General features: G+C 38.0%; 1 protein-coding gene across 1 annotated transcript in view; it reads left to right on the top strand.

Moving 5' to 3' along the window:
- Coq3 (coenzyme Q3 methyltransferase) overlaps positions 1 to 23,988 on the top strand; it is a 24,542-nt gene extending 554 nt beyond the window's left edge. The window contains exons 2-7 of the mRNA XM_005377802.2: positions 13,577 to 13,703; positions 16,203 to 16,355; positions 17,437 to 17,536; positions 19,554 to 19,796; positions 22,184 to 22,343; positions 23,640 to 23,988. Coding sequence (XP_005377859.1) covers positions 13,577 to 13,703; positions 16,203 to 16,355; positions 17,437 to 17,536; positions 19,554 to 19,796; positions 22,184 to 22,343; positions 23,640 to 23,860 — 1,004 coding nt within the window. The 3' untranslated portion in view covers positions 23,861 to 23,988. The remainder of the gene's footprint in view (positions 1 to 13,576; positions 13,704 to 16,202; positions 16,356 to 17,436; positions 17,537 to 19,553; positions 19,797 to 22,183; positions 22,344 to 23,639) is intronic.
- Positions 23,989 to 24,407: the final 419 nt, after the last annotated feature.

Here is a 24,407-nt window from a genome sequence, read left to right as displayed (position 1 = left end):
GTCGCGCTTCCTTCCTTTGCGGGGCAGGACAGACGCCCGCTGGGCCCTTGCGATCCATGGCGTTGCTTTAGGGTGCTGTTTGCGCACGTCTTGTTCTTTTTTTCCCAGAAAGAATTTAAGGCAGCTCTACTACTTTTTGATTAATAGTTTGTACAAAAGGCCGTGTGGGTGTGATGAAGAAGATAACTAACTGCATGTAACCCGCGCAACAATAACGTGCGAGAAGAAATTGTGACGGGCACTGCAATTTGAAAAGGAATGATGCTTTAAAAGTCTTTTAAATTACAGTATTAGGCTAGAAGCCGGGCGGGGTGGCGAGCACCTATAATCTCAGTACTCAGGAGGCTGCAGGATTGCTGCGAGTTTGAGGCCAGCCCGGACCTTGCAATGAGACCCTGTCTCAGAACACAGAAAACTCCCATAATGTTAGGACATAGACTAAGATCAAGATATAATTTAAAAAAAAAAAGAAAGAAAAGAAAAGAAAAGAAAAGAAAAACATCACACCGAGTTGACTAGTTGATACTCTCAGTGAAGAAATATACAGCCAATAAAACAGTTTAAATCCTTTTTTTTTTTTAGGTACCAGGAATCAAACTCGGGACGTTGCACTTGCCAGGCAGGCGCTTGTGCCGCTGAGCTAAATCCCCAGCCCTAAATCCTTTTCTGTGTCAGATATACCTGCCATAGGAGATATACCTGTCCATGAAAAATGATCAGGACATAGTTTTAAGAAAATAAGATACAAGTCAGTATATATTATGAACTTAGAGATACAGATCTAGTTGGAGATACACAATTTTAGCAGTGATGAACTATAATGGAGTCGTTCGTTTTCTCTCATTTTTTATCATCCTTAGTATACTTTTCTCAAAATTTTTTTCCCGATATGTCTATTATAATCAGAAATTTAGAAAAAAACAAACAAAGGGTAAAACCATTAGAAGAAGGAGCTAATCTATTTTCGCAACCAGGGAAACCTCTTCACTGAGAATTGTCTTGAAGGAATTGGGATTGCGTTAGAGGCAGTTGGAGAAACCAGAGAAGACAGCTGGAAAATTTGAGGTTTGTGAGAAACTACAATTGTCTCTTGAAAGTAAAGTGTGTGAGTGAAAGGCGTCGAGGGCCAGGGAGTAGCAAGGGCTGAGACAAGACCTTTTAGGCCATAACGTGTGGCCTAAAAGCCACACCCACCTGCTGAGGTAGACTTTATCCTGAGGACAGTGGAAATTGTTGAAGGAGGAATGTGGTCAGGCTTAAACTGGAAAGAAACAACACTTGGCAGTTGTGTAGAAAGTAGGGAGGGGCCAGGCAAGTCTGGGATTCAAGATATTAAATGAAGATTGCTGAAATAAAGTGTCAGGGTAAAAATCTGTTCCCTCTCTTGTTCACTGCCAGTATGATGCCTGTTAGGTGCTAAGTAAATTACTTAAGTAAATGAAATGTTTCCCCCCATTCCTTTAGAATCTCAAATGCCCGAATTCAAGTTAGGAAAGGAATTGGTAGCATTGTTTATTAATATAAACTCAAGTGAAGTTCTTTTTTCTAAAAGTGGAGGAGGTCAGAGGGAGGTTAGGGTTGTCACTGAGAGCAAGTATTAAAAATCTGAGTCTCGGTTTTATAATAATATATATGCTTATCCATGTATCACAGTTTATATAATTTTTAAATTATGTCTCATTTACCTACCTAGAGTCATAAAGGAGATAATATCTGAATTGAGTCTTTCAAAGCAGACCAGATAGTGTTGGTGAAAGATGGAATAACATGAGCAAAATCATAGAAGTCTGAGCCTTTTTACAAAAAGAACCCTAGAATGAATGTGGCTTAATCTCTGCGTAGACTATTAAACAGAACTAATGAAGAGCTCAAGAGAAAATTGTGCAGACCACAAGACAAAACGAGATCAGGATGATCATTATATTTAAAGGATGGATATTTGACTTCACCTATGATAAAATACACCATTTTCATCAATTGGATTAGCAGAGATAAAAACATTTGATTGACATGTGGGTGCAGTGTGGGGAAACCAGGCACTAGACTCTCTTATTACCCACAGGATTGTACATTCCAAAAAGTAAATTGGCTCAGTATCTATTTGTGACCATTACTGATTTACAGATGTGCATGCACTTGCGTAATTCGTGGGATGTTACCTATAGGTACTCTTAAACACAGAGGAAATCACCTAATTCAGTCGCATGGTTTTGATAATGGCCATAAAAGAGAAATAACTTAAATGCTTATTAATCAAGGACTGTTTAAATAAATTATGGTGTAACTAACTACAGAGCCAGCCAGAAAATATATATACACATGTGAACAGTTTGCTGTATTAATAAGTGTCTGGAAATGAATGGCTGGCACTTTGAGTACCTCAAAGTAATTGAGTACCTTTGAGTAATTGTAGAGGCCAACTATAACTTGTGTGTTAATTTCATGTCTCAATAAATTTAGTATTAAAATGTTTACCCAAGTTTTTATTTTCCTGATGTTTACATTTTTTGGCAGACTATATAATGAATTGCTGTGTATCCCTTAAATTAAAAAACCACCCCTTTTCATCCAGGGCATTGATCATTTTCTGTTTTTTCTGTTTTTCATTTTATTGTTCTTTTTATATTTTTGTTTTTTGAGACAGGGTCTTGCTATGCAGTTAAGGCTGGCCTTGAGCTAACTTTGTAGCCCAGGCTGGTCTCGAACTCACATCGACCCTCCTGCCTCAGCCTCCCAAGTGGTGGGATTACAGGCGTGCACCACCATGCCCAGCTTTATTGTTCATTATACATTACATATGTAGTATATGTTTTATAAGTAAGGGTACTTCTCAAGTTGTGTATGCCATTAGATAGCTGATCTAGACTGCTTGTAAAGAAGGTATGTCATCCCTCTTTGGTATGGTGGTTTCCCTCCCCCTCCCACTCCAGTTCTCCTATCCTCCTTTTCTTTCTTATTCATACTATTTGTCTTCACTTAAGCTGTGGTGTGTAGTGTTTACATTAATTGCAGTTACAAGGTTCCTGTATAGAGCACATCTTTTTTTTTTTTTATTTTAAAGAGTAAAAGAAGGATAACATAATAATAGGGGGGGCTTACCAAATTACAGACAAAGTGGTAGGAAATTATCAATGGTTATTGTTTTACATATTGTTATCTACAAGATAGTTTCTCAGGAAAACAAATAGACAAATAATAGTGAGTTACAGACAAAAGAGGTAGGAGATTATCAATAGTTGTTGTACTATACTTAGGTATCTTCAAAGTGCCTTCTAAAGAATATAAATAGAACTATACATGAGTGACCTACTGAATAATCATTCAATAACTCTCAATGGTTGTTGTAGGAAACACATAATAATAAACATGGATCCATTTATGAAATAGGATAGGAACAATACAAACATTACAGAGTTATGGATAGATTAGTAGGAAAATATCAATGACTGCTGTAATACATGGTGGTATCTTCAAAGGGGTTTCTCAGGAAGACAGAGATACACAAGACGGATCTAACAAGTAGTTACAGCCTAAGGGTTGTCAAAAATCAAGTGAGCCACTTGGGGCGAAAGCCATTTTTTGTAGCGTTTTCTCTCCAGCCTCCCATTGCACTGGGACCCCACAACCAGTTAGTGTCCTCTCCCCAACTGTCAGCACAGGCAGAAGGAATCCTGCTGCAGACTTCTCCCGAGCTCCACCACAGCCTGTACTGTCAGGGGAAGAATGGCTTCCAGGGAGTCTCTGCAGGTATTGTGCAAGGCCCTCCTGGTTTACAGCTTCCGAGCGGCTCTCGTGACCCCAGTCCACAGGACCTCTGACTCCGTGGGCTTAGTCTGCATTCTCATGTTCTCTGAGTCCTTGTTCAGCAGCTGCTCCTCCGCTGGCTCTGGACCTTTCTGGTTCTCAATGGCAGGAGCAAGAGTGGCCCGTTGTATGGCATGTATTCCCAGGGGTTGTTCAAAGTTTGAAAGATTCACCCACGTCCGTGGGTGGGCATCTGCAGTTGGTGCATGGTGGGCCAATTGTGTCACTGTTTTTCTGTGTCATGATAGATCTCAATTGAGCGGTGGCGGCCGGCCTAAGGGCCGGCGTGCAACAGCGCTTGGTACCGCATGGCTCCCCATGCTCTGGGGACCCTCCCTCTGGGGGCCTACGAGGCAGGAAGCTAGCCAGTCGGAAGACTGGTGCTCCCTGCCCGTGGCTCCCTGTGCTCCAGAAGCCCTCCTTCTGGGGGCCTATGAGGCAGGGAGTGAGCCGCCGGTCTAAAGACCGGCGCTCCCTGCCTGTGGCAGAGCACATCTTTATTCCTCTCATTTTCCCTTCCCTTCCTCCTCATCCCTCACCCATGTCCCCTGGGACCTTTTCCCTTTGTGGTAAAGGTCTAACTTTATTTGAAACTGTTGAATTGCTTTCCAGAATGGCTTTACCATTTTATATTCCTACCAGCAATGTATAATTTCAATATTTTTAGCTTTGTTGGTGGTTGTTTTTTGTTAGTATGTTTTTGTTCTTGCAGTGCTGGAGATTGAACCGAGAGCCTTGTGAATACTATGCAGGTGCTCTACCACTGAGCTACATCCCAGCCCTAATTTTAGTCATTTTGATAAGTATATAGTAGTATCTCAATGTAACTTTCACTCGTGTTACCCTAATTACTATTTATGTTGAATATCTTTTACATATGTGTTTGTATCTTGGTGGCCTTTTCAATGAGGTGCCTGTGCTTTTTAATAACCATTTTATAACTTTACATTCCTTTTTTATAATTGCATTGCTTTTTTGGGCAGGGGTTGTTTTTTATTGTTAAGCTTAAAAAGTGCCTCATATATTTTGTTTCTTTTTTTTTTTTTTTTTTTTTTGGTTTTTCTCCGGTACTGGGAACTGAACTCACGACCTTTCGCTTGCCAGGCAGGCACTTTGCCACTGAGCTAAACCCCCAGCCCCTCCTCATATATTTTGGATATAAGTTCTGTGTCAGACGTGTTTTGCAAGTATTTTCTTCCAGGCTGTGATAAGCCTTTTCTTTTTCTTACCAGAATCTTACAGAACATAAGTTTTTAATTTTGATTACATTTAGTTTAGTCAGTTTTATTTTATTATTACTTTTTTAATCTTTTTTTTTTTGAGACAGGGTCTTGCTATGAGTTCAGACTGGCCTTGAGCTCACTTTGTAGCCCAGGCTGGTCTCAAACTCGCAATAATCCTCCTGCCTCAGCCTCCCGAGTGCTGGAATTACAGGCGTGCGCCACCACGCCCAGCTAGTTTTATGGACTGTACTTTCAGTGTTATAAGAACTCTATGCCTAACTCAAATCTTGAAGGTTGTCCCCTATATTTCTTCTAAGTTTTATAGTTTTGTGCTTCGCCTTTAGATCATTAATTCAGGTTTAAGTTCATTTTTGTATAAGATGTGAGGTTTATGTTGAGGTTTTCTTTTTTGCCTGTGAAGTCCATTTATTTCAACACCGTTCATTGAAGACTGTCCCTCCTCCATTGAATTGCTTTTGCAACATTTTAAAAAATCACTTATGTGTACTTGTGTTGGTCTAATTTTAGACTCTTTTTGTTTCATTGATCTGTGTCTGTTCCTCTTCCAGTGCTACACTGTCTTGATTGACTTTCTAGTATAATTCTTGCAGCTTTGTTCTTTTCCTTTATTGTTTTAGCCTGACCTTGAACTCACTATGTGTCCCAGGCTGCCCTCAAACTCTCAACAATCCTCCTGTCTCAGCCTCCCAGGTGCTGGAATTACAGGAGAGTACCACCATGCCTGGACAGTTTTAATATCTGTCTTTCCATTCTGTATGCATCTAACTTGCTTTTCTTGCCTTATTGCTCTTGATAAAAACTTGCAGGACTGTGTTTAATAAGAGTGATGAAAATGAGCTAGATTGGCTAGTCTCACCTATTAAGGAGGCTGAGGCAAGAAGACTGCAAGTGTGAGACCAGCTTGGGTAGCTTAGCAAAACTTTGTCCCAGAATTTTAAAAAGGCTAGGGATTTAGCTCAGTAGCATAGTGCTTGCCTTGCCTGTGCAAAACTGTGAGTTCAGTCTCCAGGACTGAAAAAAAATTATAGTGCTGAGAATGGACCTACCTATTTTGTTCCTAATTTTAGGAGAAATGTGCTTAATCTTTCACCACAAAGCGCTATGTGAGGTACAGTGTTTTTATAGATGCTTTATAAAATAATTGCCTTTCTATTTTTTAGTTTGACTAGAATTTTTAAATCACTTATGTGGATGGATTATGTAGAATGCTTTGTCTGCATATAACTATGATTATGTGATTTTTTTCTTTTGTTGTTAATTTGGTTTACTGGATTGACCAATTTTCTAATATTGAATAGTGTTACATGGTGGGAATGAATCCCACTTGATTTTGCTTTAGTATTCTTTTTGTGTATTTCCAAATTCTATTTACTAATATTAGTTGAGAATTTTTTGTTTGTTCATGGGAGAAATTGATCTGTGATCTTCTTTGATGTACCACCTTTGTTTTTCAAATCAGAATAATATTGATCTCATAAAATGGGTTGGGAAGTGTTATTTTGTGGAAGTTACTGGGTACAATTGGTTGTTACTTCTTCCTTAAATATTTAGTAGAATTAACCAATGAAACTGTTTGAGCCTAGAAACATTTTTTAGAAAGCGTTTAAGTGTGAATTCAGTTTTCTTTGTAGTTATGTGACTATTCAGGCTGTTTCACCTTGCATGAGTTTTGTTTGTGCTTTTCATGGGATTAGTCCATTTTGTCTAAATGGTAAGATTTTGGTGTATAAAGTTGTTTGTAGTATTCCCTCAACAACTTTTTAATCTCTGCCAGGGTTGTAGTGATATGCCCTCTTTAGTTCCTGTTGATAATTTAAATCTTTTTGTGACTCTTGCTGGAGGTTATCAATTTTATTGAACTTAGCAATAAATTAACTTTATTACTATTGTTACATTTTAAATATGTATCTTTTTGATTATACTTTTGTGTGTTTAAGACCAAGTTAAAATGAGACTGGTGTTGATTAAAATTAGTCTCCTTCTGTATATATCAAGGTCATTTAAGCCTCCTCAGCGATTACTTTTGGGGCCATAGGTAGAGCCTCTTATCTCTTACATAGTTTTTTGTTCTACCAGTGCCATCTGCCAGGATGGGTCACGCTGTTGATTGGTTGATCATACGGCTCCCGTTGGAGGTGTAGGAGACATTTCCATTTTTAGTGACCCTCCTCTTAGCACAGTGTGCATTGGTTGACTCCTGTCCTCTAGGGTCTAACAGTCTCCCTGGTCGGGAGGTTGGGTTGCAATGGCAAGCAGAAACACTGAAAGGACACCCAGGATTTGGAGGCAGATTTATTTTATGTTGTCAGGTGCTGATAGGGATCATTCCCAAAATATCAGGCCCTGCTCTCTGGTGGTCTAAGGCTTATATGAGATAAGAAAGCAGGAAGTACAGAGGCAGAATGGCTTGTCAATTGGGGATTGGTTTATACCATGTGCATCATAGTGACCAGCTATGCATCACAGTGACCAGCCGTTTCTAAGAGACAGAAGAAACTGGAAGTGGAACAGGAACTATTACCTGGGCAACTAAGAAACTGAAGTATACTGACTGGGGGGCATTTTCTGTTACAGGGTGACTCCCCAAAATTGTAGGGTCATTTTAGAGGAGTCTCCTCATGTACTAGGTCCTCATTGACCCTGAAGAGCCGGGGCCAAAATTTTGGCTGTGCTTTTAGTGCAATAATCCTTTTTTTAGTTTTGGTCTCTAAGTCTCAGCAGTTTCATACCCAGAAGATCAATTATACCAGTAGTGAAGTGAAAGCAGTAGGTGTAAGTGTCATAATCTTATCTGGATATCAAGCACTTTGAAATATAAAGATAGCCAGAGAGAACTATCATTTCTCTTACCAATTGTGGTTGTCTTAGAGGTCAAATTCCTATAGAATATTAACAGATAACAATTATAGAGTTTTACAGGGAAAAGTTGAAATCAAGAGCAAACATAGCATTTTAGCATAACTATCATGACAGTATTATATAGGACTATTTAGACAGCTAAATTAGATTGAAATTAATACAGATACTCCTTGTTTAATGATCTACCTGATTTTTTTTTTTTTTTTTTTTTTTTGTCATTTTGAGACAGGGTCTCACTATGCAGTTTAGGCTGGCCTTGAGCTCACTTTGTAGTCCAGGCTGGCCTCGATCTCGCAACAATCCTTCTACCTCAGCCTCCCAAGTGCTGGGATTACCAGGCATGCGTCACCATGCACAGCTGATCTACCTGTTTAAAATTTGTAATTACGACTGAACTGTGCTGTTCAGATTTATGACCTGGTGCTCAGACTTTTTTTTTAATTTTAAAGAGAAAAAAACCCACAAAATTTCAAAACAAAATAATAGGAGGGTAATAATGGTTAATACATTGCGTATTGTTATCTTTAAATTAATTACTCAGAGTACAAGATATAGGCATTTAATTGTCCAAACAATACTAGCACAAACCTTTCTTTTCAATGAACTAAGAGAAATTAGTAGTATAGCTATCTTAAGTATCTTTTTTTTGTACAGTTCTGTACATTTTGCTTGTAGAGCCTCAATGTCTTTTTTTGGTACAGTATACCTTGTTTATACAGTACTATAATTTTTGCTGACTGTACTAAAGTTTTATGTTCCATTTTACATTACAGTACCACATGCAAAGGCAAATAAAAGCAAAATCTTCAAGTTGGGGTTTCCCTTGAGCATTTCTTTGTTCTGAATATTGTAATGTGTATACTATATACAGTTCCTCATTTAGCAACCCGTTCATATAACAAGCTAGTTATGGAAACTGACTCAGTCCTTAAATGAAGAATGTCTGCATGCAGTTAGAGAGGGATTGGGGCCCAAGGACATCAGCACAGAAGATGAAACACAGAAAGATTGTGGCTGGAAGGAAATCTGAAGAGAGCCCAGGCCTCTGGATATGGTAGCTTCTCTAGAGACAAACAGCACCTTCAGACTATACTCTAGTTAGCATCATCTGGTCCAGATAGGCATCAGGTGCATAAGCCGCTAACCAGAACATCTGGGCCCATGCTCCCACCCCTCCCCTTTTTGGAAAGCCTTTGTTCTTTCCATTTACCTTTACTACATGACTTGTGTCCCTATTGCATCAATATTAGCTAAGCAGTCATATTCGTTATCCTATAGGTTGATTATAGTTTGACCCACACTGTGATTTTGCTGTACAAATTACCCTTAACCAAGAGCCTCAGTGGCAGTCTATTTTTGGGATCCCTGCTCTCTCTTAGGAGCTTTCTATCAAAAAACATTTTCTACTTCTTTTTTTGGTGTGTGTAGTGCTAGGGATTGAACCCAGGGCCTTGTGCATGCAAGGCAAGAGGGATGTTGCTACCACTGGGCCACATCCCCAGCCCTACTTTTCCTACTCTTAACCTTTATGGACCTCTAAATTCATTCTTCAGCATTTGGGGGACATGAACTTGGCACATCTGATATCCAACAGGTTGAGAGTTGTTTTCCCTATCACAGAATGATTAGGTTTTTGTTACTATCCCTGAAATACATTTAAATCTCTATTCTATAAATTAGTTACCTTTGTCTAATTATAACATATTAAATGACATAAATGAACCCTTATTTAAATTTGTTACTGATTATTAAAGTGTCTTTTAAGTACAGTGCATTTGTTTATAGATGTACTCTATTTGTTCCTAATGTCCAATCTAATTACTAGAGTGACATTGTGTTGAGGTACATCTGACTGTTGTAACACAACTATATATCAACCACTAAATATAAACTTGAAAAAGTTTGCCATTATAAGCAGTTTTAGTCCGGAAACCATCAGAATGATAAAATGTTTTCCTAAGTTCTGTATCTTTCAAGGTCTGTGCACTTGGGAAACATACAAATACACTTAATATAGTATGAGGTTAGCATCACAACTGTATAGAAATCTTCACATGTATTTTTTTCATTTACTTTTAAGGCAAAATTTATATCCCTTTAACAGGTTTGTACATGTAACTGCACTGACAATTAAAGGACATCTTTAGATGTCTTATAAGCTTAGGAAAAAGTATTATTGAACAGACAGACTTGTTACTCGATATACAAGTGTAACTTACTTATACAATAACAGAATTTTTAATCAAAACCAATAGATGTAGGTCAAGTTTTAAATAGCAGGGCCAAATTTAAAGACATGCCAACAATTTTGGTCATGTTATAGATCTAAGGTCTAAATGTAATGCTTGTGTAAAAGACATATAGAGCTTATTATTTTACACATAATACACATATGTAGTCTTAACTATAAATTTAACTTTAAAGGTTAGACTCACAGCATATTTTGTTTTTAGATGTATATATCTATCTCTAGTACCAGATATATAGGTCATATTCTAAAGTAAGATAATAACTGTTCACTTAACCAGTTACAAACTGATGATTGAAAATATTTTACAAGTCAACAGATAAATAATCTTTAAGTCTTGAAACTCAGTTTCTTAAGTGACCAAAAGTGTAGCAATGGAAAACATAAGAAATTATCCTAATAAAATATAAAAATCTTTGTTTTTAAATCTAGTTTTATAAGTTTAATCAAGAGCTTTTAATATCTTAAGAAAATCTTTTTGCTTTAGACATAGAAAACTTTTGTCCTCTCAACTGTAGCCAACTTAATTATATATTATAATAATTCAGTATAACTCCGAGAAAAACCAGAGAACACACCTATCTTTGGAGAAAACTGAAGCAAATTGGTTTGGACAGCTGCTTTTACAGCAACAGAAGGGAGTTTTCTCCAGCAGTTCTCCAACATCAATGGGCCCATATATGTATCTTTCACTAAAGAAAAACTAACATTATAGACAGACAACAACAGACATTATGTTTATAAAACACATTTTTAAAATACTATCTTGATTGGCAACAACCCAAGTGAAAACATGTTACCAACTTCAAAAACATCTTTACCTTTATTTTATTAACCAATTTAAACTAGCTTTCTGTTAAGTCATGTGAACAGTAAATGTTTGGGCTAATATAATGAGTGTCTATTTATCTATAAGCCAATTAGAATAAAACAGTACCTGAAAAGGAGCGCATAGAAACACACACATTAACCTAATCATGTGAAAGTTTCAAAAGAACTAGAAATTTGAAAGGACAAAAAGAAAGATGAAATTGATAAAACCTCAAAAAATCTTTAATGAAGCAGCTTTTACTTTAACCAGTTATTAAAACAGATTCTATAGGCAGACAAACAAGTAAACATATAGGAGAACTTACAAAGCAAATATTTTAAAATTATAGTGCACTCTTAAATGTATTGGCCATACTGAATTGTAATAACCCTTTTATAATTTTAAGTTTATAGCTATAAATAGAGCAATGAGAACTTTGCCTGTGGGATATGATAGCAATTTTTGGGTGAACTCTAATAGAGACCTCTTGTAATCACACCAATGAGAGTCAGAAAGGGGAAAGATAGAAAAGCTATAAAGTGTTTGATGTTAAGTTGTTAGGTACAATTTTTTTTTTGGTACCAGGAATCAAATTCAGGACCTCACATTTGCCAGGCAGGCACTGTGCCACTGAACTAAATCTCTAGCCCACTATAATTGTGAAAAGCTATAAATTATTATCCCTCCTTATTTTGAAACTAAATTTGAGGCCTCATCCCTTTATGGCCATGAAAGCAAGTACTATTTTAAGAAGGGCCCAAATTTGATGTTTTTCCTTAATCTTTGCAATAACTGCTATCACAGTATAGGCCCTTTGGGGCCCTTTATATTAGTTATTGTGGGAAACTGCTCCTTTGATAACCATGCTGTTTTTTACATAAATATTTTGCTCTAAAGGAACAGTCCCTTTAAAGGTATGGTGTTGTAATAGACAGTTTTTTACCTGGCAAGCATCTCTCTGTCTCTGTCTCTGTCTCTGTCTGTTTCTCTCTCGTATGAGGATTAAATTTAGGCCAGATTTTAAGACTATAGCCTGGGGGATAAGGCAGAGGGAACTAGAAACTTAAGACCCAGGATGGGGCCTATGGAGATACTTTTCCCAAAGTATCCCCTAGGATTACAAACCTCCCATCACAGAGAGACACAGGAGATACTTGCCTCCTGTGGGGCATCCTCTAAACAGAGGGATTCCATGGCACTGGGGCCACCATCCAGTTGATCAGATTGGGCCAGATGACTTAGTGAGGCACACAGACAGGGAAACTCACCGTCTTGGAGAAATGGAAACCTGCTGTCAAGAGTGGAAAACCTGCACTCAGGGGTCCAGCAGCCACAGGGAATGGATCTGCAGAGGAAGACAGACTCACCCTGGGTGAGCTGCCACTATCAACTGCTCTGTGTTGAGAGTGAGGGAGGCCCTAAAAGAAGAGAAAGTGGCCTGCTAGAGAGTGGTACTGGCAAAGGCTGTCAGTTGTAAGTGGGAAGTCAGGCTTTCTACAAGGGACAGAAGAGAACTCTAGCTTGTACCCTGATGGACTATAGTAGTTGTAATCACAGCCTGGAGGCCTTTGGGTGCCTAACCTGTTTTTGTTGCTGTTGTTCTATCAATGAAATCATCTGTGCTGTAACCCCTAATTCTTGGGAGAAGGATAAGGGAGAATGAATAGAAAGTGATGGCAAACCCTTTAGAGTTTTCAGTGATACAAACAGCCCACTGTGGCATGCATGCCATAGGTTCACCACCACTACCCTAATCTGAGAGTAGCTCTGTGCAAGGCACAGAAACTGTATGTATAGGGAAGAAGCATAATAAGAAAAGAGAGAGAAAGAACACAAATTGTGTCTGTGTAATAAATATACTTACAGTTATATGGAGAGAAAAAGATAAATACTCCAATCTTTACTTCCTGTCAATTTCAGTTTGCTGAAGTACAAAGTTGATCTTGGTGGGACCTCCAATATGAAGCAGTTAGTTCTGTGTAAACCCAGAATTCTTTGTCTCAGGAAATTGAAGGATAAACTCGCAGACAAAAGAAGGGAGTTGGGAGAATATTTATTGGAAATTTAAAAAAAAGCTCATGGTGTATGCCCACCACAAAGGAATCCTGGAAGCAGAATTATCCTCATATGGAATTTTTAGTTTTAGTTTTTTGAGGAATTTCCATGCTGATTTCCATACTGGTTTTACTAGTTTTCATTCTCACCATCAATGCAGAAGGGTTCATGTCATGTTGCCCGACTGCTTCTCTCAGCCTCAGCAGCATTTGCTGTTTTTTTTTTTTTGGTTTTTAAAGATGGTCATCCTTATTGGAGTAAGGTGGAATCTCAGCAGTGTTCAACATTTTCTCATCTGTTTATTGGCCATTTGTACTTTCTCATCTGAGAAGTGTATGTTCATTTTAGTTGCCCACTTTTTGATTGGATCTTTATTGTGAGGGGTCTAATTTTTTTTAGTTCTTTATGTATTCTAGATATTAGTACTTTTCCAAGGTGTAGCGAGTAAAAAATTTTCCCCATTCTGTAGGTTGTCTCTTTACTCTTTACCTACACACATACGAAGCATTCCTACTGTGTAATCGTTTTCTCTATACATTTAATTTTTTTTTTCAGTTTATTCAGATAGCCAGCTCATTTGGACTTTACAGAATAAACCATGGGTTTTCAACGAATGTGGAACCGTGTATTTCAAATCCTGTAGGATGACATTTTCCTCTTTGAATAGAATTAAAAGTTACTGGTGAGTTTATTTATTGCTATGGCAGATATTTACATAACTATGTGTAATAGTAAATGAGTAGTATTTTTATGTTTAATAAGCTTGGTTAGTATGGAATAGCTCATGTATTTGAGTAAAGTAGCTTTTATTTATTTAAGTATTCTTAACAAATTTATTTTCTAACAATTTAAATTTGGAAAATTTTAAGCCCATAGAAAAACTGATAGAGTAATGTTGCTGATAACCAGTCCATATCTTTCATGTAAATTCAGAGAAAGCATTTATTTTTAATAGAAGACTATATTACAGGGAGAAGTATTTTTAATTATAATACTCTTATGACAGAACACAATAATGTGGTGCTTAAAATCATAAGTGATCTGGGTGCAGGATGCCTCCAAGGTGGACACACACTAAGGAGTAAGGTTAGGTTGAGGTAATGTCTGCCTGTGCCTGTATTTAGTAAGCCAGTGTCTTGGTTACTTTTCTCTCGTTGCTGGGACAAAATACCTGATGCCCAAAATTAAGGAAGGAAAGGTTTATTTCATTTACAGTTTGTGGAGGTTTTAGTCCATACTTAGCAGGTTACAAGGCAGAGTGGCACATGGCAGAGGGCTACAGCTCATGGCAGCAGAACACAGCAAGAGCAACAAGCACACAAGGGAGGAATGGCGGCATGGCGGCAAGCAGCCTCTTCCTCTCCCTTACATATGCAAATTATCCCCCAGGGTGGTATAGCTCTCACACCCATAATCAATCAAACTCTAAAAGCCTGCCCCATGACCGCATGAGGCTTTGGGGGGGACACCCAGACACAAACCAAACAGCCAGTTTGTAACCTTGTAAAGACTATTGCATAGCATTAGAATGAGCTGTTTTCTGTGTGTGCTCCTATTTGTAAATGAGAGCCTTTGAGATTGAGTATGTCTGAAATCATTCTTTGTCAGCTGAGCAACTACCACTGTGCTCTGTTGCAAATCAGTGAGCTGGGCACGGTCGGGTGTGCCTGTAACCCCAGCCACTTGGGAGGTTGAGGCAGAAGGTTCAAAAGTTCATTAAAAGGTCAGTATTCCCTGGGTTCAATCCTCAGTACGGGGAGGGAGGTAAAGAGGGAGGGAGGGAGGGACAGAGCCAACGAAAAAAGGAAGGGAAGAAGGAACGAAAAAAAGAAAGTATCCCAAATTAGTTTTTGGTTAGTGAGGTTTTATGTTAAGCGTGGAAAAAGAGACTAATCTTCCTAAAATAATGTTAAAGAAAAGTGACATTTGAATTTACTTATCTCCTTATTTTGCAATATTGTGAATTGAACCCAGGGCCTTCACACTGACCTATGTCTCCACACCAGTCCCTGCTTTTATACCATTTTGAGAGAATATCTCCCTAAGTTGTAAGTTGCCCAAGCTGATATAATCCTCCTGCCTCAGGCTCCCGGAGTGTTGGATTATAGCAAGAGCCAACATGCCTGGCTAAATCTTAAAAGAAAAAAACCAGCAATGAAAATAGAATGTACCTTTCATATATGAGTAAGAGATACAATAGAACTTTGAATGGTATGACCTTTTCTAACTTAACAACATTTTACGCAAGCAAACCTTTGGAGTATTTTCTCTGTGCTATTCCTGTGACTGAGAACTCAATGTAGTGTTGAAATCTATTTAGTCCCTATTTGTTCTCATTTGATTGAAAAGAAAAATAAAAGGCAAATTATGTACTTCTCTGGGCTTTTCCTTCAGATTTTTATTTTGATAAATGTCTTCTGAGCACTGGCTATGTTCCTGGAATTCTACTAGTCCCTGGGAATAAAATGCTCATCAAGACAGTCCATGCCCTGCCTATGCAGTGCTTAAGGTCTAGTGAGGAGGTGGACAAGACCGAATTATCATACTAGCCCATGAGGACAGACAGAGTTGTACAGGAGTTAAAATAGGGCTGTGGCCCACTTATAAGGATCAAGGAAGACTTTGTAGATAACAAACGTTCCATCACACTGAGACCTACAGGATAAGAAAGAATGAATTAGGCACTGGAGGAAGAGAGTCGGAGGATGTTGGAAGATGTTCTAGGCAGAAGGAACAAGGTCTACAAGGAGCCTGTGAGGAAGCAGGCGCGGGCAGTTTGAAGAGCTGAAAGAGGGCCTGTATGGCTGGCCTGGGGAGCGTGAGGACAGTGTGCGCAGGTGACTTTGGAGATGAGGGAGTTGGGGACTAAATAATTCTGAGTCTTATAAGCCATGCAAAGGACTTTAGTGTCCATCAGCAGTATTAGATAGGAAGCAGAAGGCCAACTTTTATAAACATTGTTTTTAGTTATAACTTACTTTAAAAGCAAATTAATTTTGATCTCAGTGAATATATGTGAGCAGTGTGATTATAAGAAAACCTGGTTTTTACTAATAGCATTGACATTGAGCCATTATGTATTTAGAAGCTGATAATGTATAAGTGAGAATATTTTCCTGTACCACGTATGCCATGTTACGTTTTTAGAAACATCAGTATTTATTGCTTTTTTTTTTTGTAGCCCTCCTTGGACAAGACTATACAGTACTTCGCGCACCACGGTTGACAGCAGTGAAGTAAAAACCTTCCTGGCCCTGGCTCACAAGTGGTGGGATGAGGAGGGAGTATATGCGCCTCTTCATTCTATGAATGACCTGAGGGTGCCATTTATTAGGTAACATTCCAGTGCCTCTTTTTAAGAATTCATTCTCTTTTGTATTTTCTCTTGGTTTATACTTAGGTTCAAAATGCTGCATTTTAAGTTTTCTTTGGAAATTAGGCAGAGTGTCTTCAATACCCACCATTTGGAGCAAATAATTTTTAGTAAGATTATCCAATGTCTAGGCTGCTTTCATAACATAACTTGAAGTATTATTGGGCAGTTCAGGTTAATTAGAATTAAATTCTCATGAAGGGAAACTAAGGCCCTGTGTCATCAAGGCCATGTATAAGCTACTGACCTGTGGGGCCCCATTGGCCTGTAGGCAGCTCAGGGAAAAGTCCTGTACCACTGAGACAGTTGATTCAACAAGTATTTTTTGGGAGCTCATCTTGTAAAGGGCTCTGGGGCTAGACTCTGAAAGCTACTAAGATGAATAAAATAGTCTCTCTGTTTGTTATGGAGGGTAAGAACAAGAGTTCATTAGGGCTTTCATTTAAGAAAATGTTCTGTACATTTATTTATCAAGCATTTTTGAATAGCTGGCGTGGGAAAGCCACTGTAATTGACAGAGAATATCATGCTCAGAGCTTACTCTCACTGAAGTTTCTGATTGGGTTTTGCTGGTTCATGCAGAATCAGTACAACAAAGAGGAAATATTGACATCTTTTTAGTATCATTGAATTTGTGCATCACTGAAATACTAAGTCAGAGAAAAGCAGGAATGTTGTTTTATTAGGTTAGACGACTGTTTCTCAAAATATAGGCCCTGTATCAGCAAAATCAATTATCAACCTGGAAATCATCAGAAATGCACATTCTCAAGCCTCTGCCTGTGGAATCTACAGTCAGTGTTCTGCAAACCTTTCAAGTGATTTTGATAAGTTTGAGAACTCTGTTTGAACTACTGTGATATATTTATTTAGATAGAACATAAAACGGACTGCTAGGGCACTGGAAACTGTGGCATTTATCAAAAAATATTAATAATCCAGTTTAAATAGGGACTGACATTTCATCAAAACTGTATAGTTTTATAATTTTTCATTGATAAAATTAATCATTTATTTTTCATATTTAAAAATTTCTTTTAAGAGACAATCTTTTGAAAACAGTTGCTGATCACCATCCTGGAAAACCTTTGTCTGGGATGAAGATTCTTGATGTTGGCTGTGGTGGTGGATTGTTAACTGAAGTAAGTGATGAACAGCTTTTCTGCATTAATGGGGAAAAGTATTTGAGAGGTGCACTTGGGCTTCACTTACCATTTTGACAAATCGTATTCATTATTTTAAATGAGTACTGGTGATTTAAATCTTTCAGTGATTATAATCTTTTTGTTATTATACATATAATATATGCCTTTATATTTTTTAAGAATCTGAAAATTTCAGGCTGAGTGGGTACATGCCTGTAATCCTAGCACTCTAGGAAGCTGAGTCAGGAGGATCCCAAGTTTTCCCAGCCCAGGCAGTATAACAAATTGGCATGACCTTGTCTCAATATTTAAAAGAAGGACTGTAGATATAGCTCAGTGGGAACACTCTGGATTCAATCTTCAGTATAGGAAAGTAGGTAGGTAGGTAGGTAGGTAGGTAGATAGATAGATAGATAGATAGATAGATAGATAGATAGATAGATAAGAAAATTATACTGAAGATTTTTAAAAATTAAAAAGAGTATAGGTCATTCAGATAGCTTCCCATGAACTCTATCCCAAGAAATTAGGGAGCTCCTACTGGCTTAAGTGCAATCATAGGCTGTTCTTTTGAATTTAATTTGTAAAACCCAACAGAATTTTGCCTGTTAGTGGGCTCTTTCTTTCTTAGGCATTGTAGAGTACTTGCAAGGTAATTATTCTTCCTGTAAAGAATATTTGCTTCTGTTTATAGAAATTTTATGCCTTGCAGCTTTATTTTATAATCTTCTATGGGCTGGGGATTTAGCTCAGCGGCAAAAGCGCCTGCCTGGCAAGCGCAAGGTCGTGAGTTCGGTTCCCGGTACCGGAAAAAAAAAAAAAAAAAAAAAAAAAAAAAAAAAAAAAAAAAAAAAAGAAGATTATAATCTTCTATCAGCACAGAAACTTCTTTTTACAATGCTATATCATAATTTGATCTTTGAAAGATATTCGAGCAACATTATGGAAATACAGAAATGTTAAGATTCAAGCTGAGTGTGGGGATACATGCATGTAATCCCAGCACTCTGGGAGGGTAACACAGGAGGCTTGAAGGTTTGAGCCCAACCTGGGCAATTGAGTGATTTAGTTGAGACCCTATCTCCAGAAAATGTTGAGGAGGCTAGAGATACAGCTTAGTGAGAAGGCCCTGGGTTCAGTCCCCAGTACCAAAAAGCAAAACAAAACAAAGAAGATTCAATGGGATGTGATATTGTCAAGGTCTAAAACTCAGCCCTGTTGACAGTGAGACTAACAGAGGCCTTTGATGCAGTTAAGTTCCCACATCACAAGAAATGTGTTCTTCCCCTGACAGTGGGCTAGTTTCTTTTGATATGAATTAAAAAGTTGCAGGAAACCCAAAACATGTGTGTGACCATTAATCCTGGTGTCAGCTTCATGTAGTAGTTTTTTTTTTTTTTTCTGTTTTTTTCCGGTACCGGGAATCAAACTCAGGACCTTGCGCTTGCCAGGCAGGCGCTGTGCTGCTGAGCTAAATCCCCAGCCCCCATGTAGTAGTTAATAAGGAAGTGCCTAGCAGGTTCGTAAAGGACACTCCTGGGTGTGTCTAGGTGGGTAATGGAGGCGTGGTCGGGGGTACCATATATGATCCCTTTCCCATTCCTCTGTGGCACTGTTCCCCTCCTCTGCTCCCCAGCCACTGGGGACTAAGCACCTTTGCTCTGCCACCCCGTTCCACCTTGATATTCCTGCCTTAGAGCAGCTGACTGTGGACTGAACCCCCCAAACTGTGAGCTAAGTTAAACCTTTCCTCTTTGTAAGTTGTGAGTGTTGGGTATTGTGTCCAGCAATGAGAAAGCTAATCCACGGTGAAAACACATCCCTTAGATCAAGAACATGTGTATTAATTGTAACTCAATAAGATTTTAGTATATGTGTCCTGCAGTCAGCTTAATGTAATTGTAGATCTTATGTCTCAATTTAAGAGTGTAATCTTTTGTCATTTTTGATGAAGTTTTTATTGCTAACATGTGTTCTCCTTTCTTCCTGAGAGTGATGATTTTTATACCTTTAGCCTCTAGGGCGTCTAGGGGCTTCAGTTTTTGGAATTGATCCTGTGGATGAAAACATTAAAACCGCACAGCACCATAAAGCGTTTGACCCAGTCCTAGATAAGAGGATACAGTATAGAGTGTGTTCCCTGGAAGAGATTGTGGAGGAGACCGAAGAAACTTTTGATGCTGTTGTGGCTTCTGAAGTTGTAGAACACGTGGCCGATTTAGAAACATTTATACAGTGCTGCTGTCAAGTGTTAAAAGTAAGATTTATGGAGTTTATTTGTTTGTTTCTTCTTTTGACTGTGTGCATATATCCATGGCAAAAAATGTTTTCCACAATACTTTAGCAGTCTCGCAGGCAAGGCATAGGATAGAAGGAAGAAGCAGCCAGGATTAGAGGATGTCTGCTGGAGATTACTCCTGCCCCTCAGATTAACTCCAGTAGCAGGGTTTTTCAGTGTCCTACTAGTACTTTGATGTACCTTGAAAAATCTCGGGGTGAAGCATTTGAAAACTACATTTATAGTGGTATTTCCCCATTGATACAATCTGGATTAAATACTTAATAGCCATTATATGAGAATTGCCAAGCAGTGGTTTTCACTTCAGATGTCAAAATCAGCAGAAACAATGATTAGCACAAATTTACTTAAATAGCATTTAATTTACTTGGTGTGTGAGTTTTCAGCCTATGAGAAAGTTACTTGATGCATGTGACTTTTACCTACCACCCAGTGATAAGGAAAGGCAGATGCTGTCATCCCCTTCGTGGGCATGTGAGGACTCAGGGCTTGATGACAAAGCTCACTGGGCACTGAGGTGGGGCTCCAGGCTGGATCCCCTGATTCTGAGCCTGAGCCTGATTATCCTCATTACTCGTTATATAATTTGGCCAGATTTAGCTCTCTAAATGTGTTTCTAAACTTTCTTGTAGTATATATCCCTAAAGTCCTATTATTATATAGGAATACACACACACACACACACACACACACACACACACACACTAGAGACTATATATAGACTTTGTTTGTATGTTTAAAATGTTATGCTCTAAGGTCAAAAACTAAAAGAATGAAATGCTTAGCCCATATCTCAATAGAGCTTTTAAAAAATATCTAAAAAACTTTTATTTTTAAGGAATCTCAGATTCACAGAGGAGTTGCAAAGACAGTACAGTGTCACCTTCACCTGTTTTCCTCTAACGTTAACAGCTCACATAGGCGTAAGCACTAAGATGAGCAAGTGAGGCCGAGGACACACAGTGAAGGAAACCCTGCCTGTTAGGTACCAGCCCCGCACCTGCGCACACAGAAGGCCTTGCTGATTGCGGGTCTGTGTGCTAGAACCTCGCTCGGCTCACCGTGGTGCTGCCCCTGAATATACAGTTGTCAGAACTGCGGATGTTGTCCTTACGCTTCTTACTGCACTGCAGAGCTTGTTAAATTGCATTAGTTTTCTGCTAATGCTGTTTTTCCATTACGGGATCCAGTCCAGACTCCTGCATCAGTTAGTTGCCATGTATCCTTAGTCCTCAATCTGTGATGGCTTCCTGGTGTTGCTTCTTCGACAGAGGTGCAGTAAGGCGTATTTCCTGCTGTCCAAGTAGAACTCCTTAATTACTAATTCCTGTGTTGGGTGTCAGTATGTTCCTATGAATGGAGATTTTTTGACACATATGAGGAATACTGGCATTTGGGGCTTCAAAACTAATTTTTGCCTTAGTGGAGACTCTGTATCTTAAAAAAGTAAACATGGTTATCATTAATTCTTTAATGTATAATTTTATTGGACACAAACTAGAGAAATGATCAGATTTAAAGGTGATTCTGAATAAGGTATTATAGAATACTGTGCAGAGTTTTGCAGGGAAAAATTACAATGTAGGATGATATAGTTTGTAATATTTCAGTTTTTAGCTTAAGGGCACACCCCAGTATTTCAGGGCTCCTCTAACCTTTTATACTTTTGTTTGGGCTGGTATTTGAAATATATTATCTGTTTCTGTCCACCCTAGTGTATGTAGAAAGAGTAATAGAATAGTTTTGGATGGAAGCTTTGGCATTTTATCCCCATGACACTAATAATAATGTGTAAAAGAGTGAGGGAACATTTATGTCCTTGACATTTGTGAGACTAAACATAGGAAACACTATAAATATAATCAGAGCAGAACTAAAAATGCAAACAGTTCCATTTTGGGGTTGCATTCGCCTAAGTGCTTATCTTGATCTCTTATAGTATTTATACAAATGAAATCAAATAACAAAATTTCAAACCTTAATCATTCATTTTTGTGAAAGAATACCTACTGGCAGTGCCCTGTGCTACAGCAAATGCGTATAAGAGAGGGAAAAAAACCACACACACAGATGTCATAGCAGTATATGATTTTAAGGGTTGTAAGCACCGATGGGTACACGAAGTGAATCTGTAGTGGGTTGCCTTTAATAGTAGATTTCCTGAGGGAAAAAATACTATTTTGGCAACTTATATTTTATTCATACTTACGTATCTTAACCGTACTTAAAACGTTTTAAAATTAGGAGAGAGCAGGGGAAGCCAAGTCTTTACTTAACTGATACTCATAACGTTTTCAATTTTACTTCTATACATTTTTACCTGCATATAATTCTGCTTCTTTTAGCCTGGTGGTTCTTTATTCATCACTACAATCAACAAAACACAACTGTCCTATGCCTTGGGGATTGTGTTTTCAGAGCAGATTGCAGGGATAGTGCCAAAAGGTACTCACACATGGGACAAGTTCATTTCACCTGAAAAGCTAGAGAGCATTCTGGAATCAAGTAAGTATGAAGAATTTTTCAAACTTCCAAGACTTAACTGAACTTCTAATGCATCTATAATTATTAATCACATAACCTAGCACTTAACTAGTTGGGCCACTATCTTTGGGATGTTGATTTCAATCTCTTCAACTATGTCATACACTTTTTGAAGTTGTAACTAAGAAGTACATACCTCTTCTGTCTCACTTGTGGCACCTAACCTAAGGTCAGGCTAATAATAGATGACACATACATATCTTTTGGCTATTTAGCCCTCACTTGTTGAAGGATGAGATACAAATATCTATTATCTATACATCCTCAGTTCACCCTACTAAGCCCTGCATATATTAGCTTGTCTTTCTTATTTTTCCTGAATCCTCTGCACTCAGATATATTTTGAAATTCCCTGTCACTCTTTATATATTTTATGTTACTTACAGCACACATTCTATTATGGTTTTCTAATGGGTTTTTGCCTTGTCTGTCTTATAAGCTCCTTTAAGGCAAGGTTAGTTTCCTTTTTGTACTTCCTATATTAACTCATTCTGCTTTACAATAGTAAGCAGTCAGTTTATGTCTTGCATTCTTTTCAAGTAATAGTGGCTTTTATTTTGTTTTGTTTTGTTTGTTTTTGACACAGGGTGTCACTATGTAGTTGAGGCTCACCTTGAACTCATAGCAGTCCTCCTACCTTAGTCTCCCAAGTGCTGGGATTATAGGCAGGTGCCACCACGCCCAGCTAAGTAATAGTGTTTTTCAATTCATTTATTTGGCATTTGGTGTTCTTGTTTAGTACTTAGACTCATTGTATTTCTCATGTTTTTGTTTATATAACAGTGTATCAAACTTGACTTTACTTGGAATATTATCAGTACATAGCAAACTAGCCTGTTCTGGTGATTTCTATAACTTTAAAATAACCAAAAATATTTTAAGCATGATTCCTGGAGATAATCTTTTATTGACAGATGTTTTCTAATAACAGCTAACATTTACTTTGTATATTTTTCAAATTCCAAGAACTGTACTATTGTACTTTATACACATAACTTCTAACAACTATATGATACATGTTCTATTTTTATGGGAAAACTGAGATTTATAAAGGGTAGATGTCTTGCCCAGGGTCACCGTGTAGGAGGTGCCAGAGTTGGGGTTCTAGCCTGTAGTAAATTATGATCTGTACATAGTAACAGACAACTCTTGCCCATTAAATTAGCAATTATTTTTTAAATATACAGATTTGCAGGAGACTTTTGGTACTTGAAAGGTAAATGTTTGTTAAGGCTACACTTTCTGATTTTTTTTCAGATGGTCTGTCAGTTCAAACTGTGGCAGGAATGCTCTACAACCCCTTCTCAGGTTGCTGGCATTGGACTGAAAATACCAGCCTGAACTACGCAGCCCATGCTGTGAAGTCCGTGGCACCAGATCATGTGGGGCCTGCTGAGCTTGTTTCTAAAGAGGGAGCAGAAGCACCTCAAGCTGAGGCTTCCACCGTCCCAGGTGTGCATGAAGAACTCAGGAAATGAATTGTTTCTGAAGCCTGCAGTAATATGGCTTGAAACGCTGATGCTTATAGTTTTTAAAAATATATAATTTATCCTTTGAGAAAGAATCATAAAGAAAAGGTTAATAAAAAAGTTAAATCCTTGGGCAAAATTTTTGTGTCATCTAATAGCTACTTTCAAGGGATTCTGTGGATAAAAAGTTTTGTGAAGGTATATATGGTCTAGGTGTTCACATCTAGAAGTTCCTCGTCTTTGTTATATAAATAGAGAAAGCATATTTAATTTTATCTTATGGATTATGTATATATCTTTCCAACGTGTATGCACATCCATATATGCTGTTATTTATTTTAATTTAATAAGGAATCTAACAATGTTTCTGTTTGTTTGATTTTAGTTAAAACCAGTCATGCTTTTAACTGAAGAAAATCAAGTGTAGTTTTGGAAAGTTTTTGTTTCATTTTGCTTTTGTTTTTGTTTTTTTGAGACAGGGTCTCACTATTTAGCTCATGCTAACCTTGAACTCACTATGTAGCCCAAGATGGCCTTAAACTTGTGGTGATCCACC

Source organism: Chinchilla lanigera, unplaced genomic scaffold (assembly GCF_000276665.1).
Source record: "Chinchilla lanigera isolate Chin_1 unplaced genomic scaffold, ChiLan1.0 scaffold00010, whole genome shotgun sequence".
NCBI lineage: Eukaryota > Metazoa > Chordata > Mammalia > Rodentia > Chinchillidae > Chinchilla > Chinchilla lanigera.
Note: the sequence above shows the minus strand (reverse complement) of the source record. Positions and strands in the feature narration are given on the sequence as shown.